Below are 5,508 nucleotides of genomic sequence, written 5' to 3' on the forward strand. Positions count from 1 at the left end.
GAGATGGGAGGGGGAAGTCAAAACGGAGAGGGGGAAGGGGGATAACATACGTAGAGAAGTTGCACGAAGGAAAGAACAAAATGGGAACCTTATGTTCTTTTTAGTAGTGTAAGTAATAAGCATATAGATAAGTAGTAGAGATTTCATATGTAAACACACAATACTAGGCCACTGAATATACAAAGTGTGATGCTCAATGTCCTCTACCTTACACTTCTCTGTATGCTACCACATATAACAGTAAGTTGTAACTTAGGAAGCAAATGAAATCTAAATAGAATAATTAGCTAAATATGTGGTTACCTCCATCAAATAGGCACAACCAGACCTTGTAAAAGAAGGTAAGGCCTCTTTTTTAGCAAACTCAGAAATGCGTTGCTGCACCGTACCTCGTATCTAAAAGCAATATTGCAAGTGATAGGATATAATCAAGTTAAGGACTTAAGGTCAAAACAGAGTACAAAGGTTTTAACTTACCAAGTACAGCCTCTGCTCACAAAACAAACTGTGACATTCTGAAAGAATCTGCGCATACTCTTTCTTAGAGGATCTACTTTCAATCTCATTGAAAACCGGTTTTAGCTGGAAAGAAGAAAGAATCAGGAACAACAGAAGTACAGAACTACAACTGAATACTACCAGAGCTTCATGGATAGAGTATCTACAGATGGTTTAAACTTTTCAATGGACTACAGATGTGTTCGGAAAAAAACATAGATCATGTAGAAAAAGTATACCTCCCCAGCTGCTGCCTTGAAACGAACATAGATAAGAGATGCTTCCACACCCTCTGTAACAGCATTTTTGCCAGAACCACTGCCTCGAATTGCGGCTTGAACCTGCTAATAAGTAAACCTACTATCCAGTAAATATTAGCTACAGCACTCTACATATTAAATGCAACGGGGGAGCACCTGGGATGAAGCGGCTTTCAGTGTCGACAAGACATGTGACCTGATCATACCTAATGCCCGAGACTGCAATACAAGAAGTAGATAACTATAGGTTAACACGCTCTTATTCGTTATGACTAGAAATGTAGTTTGCCTCACACGTAGTCCTTCACCTGAAGTTGGCGAAACTTGACCAAGTAAACAGCAGATTCAGCATACAGTGGATTATTTTCAACATATCTATATCCACCAGAGGATAGAACATGAGCTCCATAAATCTCAACACAGAAAAGGAGAAAATGTCACTGTTATGCAACAACTACTTACAAGATACAATCATCAAGTCTTTTCAACAGTGGGAGAAACTGTTCATTTCCGATGTTCATAGTCTGAGAATAAAAGCTAGTAGAGGCCTGAAAAGTGGAAATAGGTAATTAGACAAAATGAATCAGCCTATGGAGACAAATGGAACTTGACTACAGATTCACGTGTCATCACGTCACATATATATAGTAGCCTGAATGTCAGTATTTTGATAAACTGCGGTGCTTGGTAGGTGGCAAAGTGTGGTCAGCAACCAGAAAAGATCTAGATCTCAAAGATATGGAATATCCTTATTAACAATATCACTCGATGGGGTCTTAAAAGTTAAAAGAAGTACTCCTCAGCATGTCCATTAAAGAAGTAATCACAAGATGACAAAATGAAGTGCAAGGCGCACAATTCATATTTTAATGACATCCATGGAGCCTAAATCATATCCATATATTCTTTCAACAACCAAATGACAGCTCACTTCTTTTGCACAAATGAGCACCAGTCACCCAGTTGAGAAAGAGCAAGGATGCAAATACCAGCAGAAACTTCACAAGTATGTTCATTATGTAGGCTTTCTCTTAAGTTTGTTAATTCAATTATAGGATAAGGATTAGAGCATTGCAGAATCCAGTATGTTTGGTTAAGGATGCTCTCATCTGAACGAAGAAATTGTTGAAACGGTATTTATTCAACCAAATACATTCATGATGTCAAACAGAAACTTATTTTCAAGAGACAGACTAGAATGCCAAATCTTACATTTTCCAATTCATAAAAGTAGTTTAACCTACTTCGGAGTGCTTCAGCGAACCCAATGAGCCTTTGTTTCTCCACCAACTGCATAAGCATTTGAAAGCAAAAAACAGACCAAGATGGCCAAGTTACAAGATAAATAAGCTTTTAGGACCCTAGTATACTACTAGAAATAGAAGAACACAAAAATAAAATAAAAAGGTTAAAATGAAAGTTACACCTGTCTCCAGTAGGTGAAATAAAATATGTTTTCAGATGACAAGTTGATAATACAGCCATGCACAAACAAGAAAATGGGAGATCATCATTACAGCATTTATTCTGTAAGCTGTCCAGCTAGTTGAGAAACCTAAGTCTTCCTTGTAGAACTTCCCAATAGCCTAACTTGGATTGATTCCCTATGATATCCTTACCAGAGTAATTACATAACATGATAGTTTATCTTAATCCCACAATTCACAGCACTGTTAAAAATATCGGCCGATATTTAAGGTAATCGGCCAGTTAATCCTGAATCCCTAGGTCACGGATGCGATAACACCTTATCCATCGCGTTAACTGATCCAGCTGATTAATCGGCTGTAAGGCCAATTTCCCACTGGGCCGATCAACTGAATAGAGGGAGAGAGAAATTTGGGCTCCAAAATTTTGTTTTAGGTCAGCCCGTTCCCTCCCTTCTCACTCTCCCCTCCCCTCCCGTGGTAACCCTCGTTGGAGGAGGCTAGGAGCAGCCGCCGCCGCCCCGAGCAGCTGCCGGGGCCATCCGCCAGAGGCGCCTGCACTCCTCAAGGATACAGGCACCGAGCCTCTTCCCCCTGCTCGAGCTGCCACCCCCTCCGCCCTCCCCCTCCCCGAGACCAGCACCAGCAGCATGGCAGACGAGCTCGCCTCCCCCTCCCCAAGCTCGCATCCCTTCTTCTTCCTGCTCCAGGTCGCCACCCCCTACCCAAGCAGTCTGTGCTATATGCTGATCTGCTTTGTGCTATGTTATATGCTGCCCCTGCTCTGTACTATATGCTGCTGCTACTGCTTGTTGCCTCTCCTTTATTGCTGTTGCTGCTGCATTATTGCTATATGTAGCTAAGACATATAGATATGGCCCTAATTAACCTACCGATAAATGGGTTACCAACAAATTCAGTTAATAGGTCGATTGCCGATTAATCCCTACTCCTCACCCGACCGAGCAGCTACAAGTTACCGATATCCTGAACACTGAATCACAGTATCAACTTATGGAAAATATTTTATAAGGATCCATGCAGGAACTGGTATAGCAGGAGAGGAGACCACATACAATCAACTGATCGAAATGTCAAAACAAATTGTAAATTTTCCAACAAAATATCTAGTTGATGCAATAAGTAGGGATACAAAAAATATCTATAATCAGAACATTAACATGGGATTCAAACTGAACAGATGGCAAAAGAGACGCATGATGCAATAAGTAGGGATACAAAAAATATCTATAATCAGAACATTAACATGGGATTCGAACTGAACAGATGGCAAAAGACACGCACGTCAATGTAACCTGACAAATTTTAGTCTTAAAGTAGGCATGAATGCACAATAAATTATAAACTAAACATCATTTCTTGTGGAAATCTCACAATGGATAGTTAATTCAGACAAGAATGAGTAGAAGGGGCATACAAGTTGGTCGCAAGCATCATGCAAAGTTTGTGTCTTTATGGCAACACTCGAGTGCAAGGATTGTAGTTCTTCAAATAAGTTCTGTGTGTCATCCACCTGAATGGAGGTTCTTAATGTTAAAATGAAGGATGTGTATGTTCACTATAAAATTTCTTCCACATAAACTAACAGAAAGGTTCACAGTCCTACTTGTTGAAGGATGCCATCACATGTGTTAACACGTTCCTCTAATGTACTCTCGTAGAAGCGATACTTTTCCTCAGTCTGTCAAAAAACAAAAAAGGAGGGGTTAAAACTCTGCACGCCGTTCCAAGCTGTGCACTACTTACTGAAGAACAGCATATGCACAAACCTCAGATTTCATAGCTGATTCCAGTTCAGCAAACCATTTGTAAAACTACAGGTGGTAATCAAAGTATTAGCTCAATCTGCAGAAAATTTGTACCTTTTATCCTTAAACAACCTAAGGTTAAACATGAAACATAAGGACAACAAAGAAATGAGATCGCAAAGTTCCCTAGTCAACCAATATAAATAGCAACGAGGGAAAACTTACCTGATGTGTATTCACCAAGACCGCATCCATTGCACCCGCCTCCTCCAAAGCAGATTCTTTTTCTGGCACGGCCGTACCTCCATGTTCCTGATATAACAGCCCGATCAATTTTAGCCTAACCCTGATGGCAATGTAATATAGAACGGGAAGCATGAGCTAATGATGTTACAGTGATCGCCATTTTTTGTTAATTCACTAAACCCTTGTACTGCAAAGTCTGTAACACTATTACTGCTAATAAAATATCTCAGATCCTTCAAAACAAAATGAATTTGACAGCGCTCCGACACAATACAAACACAGCAAGGGACAAACTGAAACCGAATTACAGAGACCCAGACGATATCACATTATTTGCCATCTCAGTTAGTGAGGCGTAGCTTAAACAACAAATGCGAGATCGGCGTCTTACCAGATTGACCGGGAACGGCCGCTCTGCCACAGCGTGCGAGAGCGCGGAGATCGCGGCATTCTGCTCCTCTGTGACCGGCGCGTTCTGCCAGAAACGAGGCCTCAGATCAGATCCACCCGAACTGTTAATCGCGGAGGGGGGAGGGGGGCATAGGCGGGTACCAACCTTCTCCCACGCGTACGCGAAGTTGTAGCCCTTTGAGAAAGCTCCCGACCTGGGCAGGGTCGCTTGCTTCGTCGCCATGGACATCCTAAGGCGTGGGCTCGCACGGAAGCGGAGGAAGACGAAACGGGACAAGTGAGAAGAATGAAGTTTGTTTTTTCTTTCTTTTTAGGCATAAGCATTTTTTCTTTCTTTTCTCTCCAAATAGAAGATGTACTAGTAGAACGTTTGTGCTCTCTGAGCCAATGCCGAGAAGAATGAAAATATTTCCGGAATAAAGGTTAGTAGAGATGCTCCATCAATTTCAAATCTTTTATTTGTTGATAGACTCTCTGATATCCTTATGTAAGCTAAGGTTATGGATGTGAAGTCTTTGTGTCCTGGATTTTTATTGTGCGGCCTGAAGGCAAATGGTTTTTTTTATAATATGTATATCTTTTATACTCCCTCCGTTTTAATTTGAACTAAAACCACGATGAGTAGTTTGAAACAGAGGGATATATTATAAGGATTATAGTACAAACCACGTATAAACCAATCTGGCAAAACTGAAAAGATAGAAAAACTCTAGCCTTTGCACAAAGGAACAACAACCAAGAAGTAAAATTACAATCAAGACCGAAGAAGCCTTTAAACTTAACACCAATGCCCGCCACCTGCCTCTGGAACCACCATAGCAGCCACCAAAGAAAAAATGACAGATCACCTTCACACCCGAGCTCGAAGCGGTTCCATCGCTAATATGCAGCTTTGCG

The 5,508-nt window shown here is 41.0% G+C and overlaps 1 protein-coding gene across 3 annotated transcripts in view; it reads right to left on the minus strand.

Moving 5' to 3' along the window:
* The window catches only part of LOC119336220 (conserved oligomeric Golgi complex subunit 3-like), a 36,457-nt gene extending 31,541 nt beyond the window's left edge, over positions 1–4,916 (minus strand). For 2 of the 3 annotated variants that reach the window (XM_037608227.1, XM_037608229.1), the window contains exons 1-13: positions 4,757–4,916; positions 4,592–4,675; positions 4,180–4,266; positions 3,976–4,020; positions 3,813–3,887; positions 3,624–3,719; positions 1,971–2,048; positions 1,221–1,306; positions 1,067–1,133; positions 915–977; positions 738–842; positions 478–582; positions 304–396 (exon numbers count right to left, since the gene is read on the minus strand). In XM_037608227.1, coding sequence (XP_037464124.1) covers positions 304–396; positions 478–582; positions 738–842; positions 915–977; positions 1,067–1,133; positions 1,221–1,306; positions 1,971–2,048; positions 3,624–3,719; positions 3,813–3,887; positions 3,976–4,020; positions 4,180–4,266; positions 4,592–4,675; positions 4,757–4,840 — 1,068 coding nt within the window. In that variant the 5' untranslated portion in view covers positions 4,841–4,916. The remainder of the gene's footprint in view (positions 1–303; positions 397–477; positions 583–737; positions 843–914; positions 978–1,066; positions 1,134–1,220; positions 1,307–1,970; positions 2,049–3,623; positions 3,720–3,812; positions 3,888–3,975; positions 4,021–4,179; positions 4,267–4,591; positions 4,676–4,756) is intronic. The other variant, XM_037608228.1, reaches the window with a different exon arrangement.
* Positions 4,917–5,508: the final 592 nt, after the last annotated feature.

The sequence above is a fragment of the Triticum dicoccoides genome, chromosome 7B (genome assembly GCF_002162155.2).
Source record: "Triticum dicoccoides isolate Atlit2015 ecotype Zavitan chromosome 7B, WEW_v2.0, whole genome shotgun sequence".
Lineage (NCBI taxonomy): Eukaryota > Viridiplantae > Streptophyta > Magnoliopsida > Poales > Poaceae > Triticum > Triticum dicoccoides.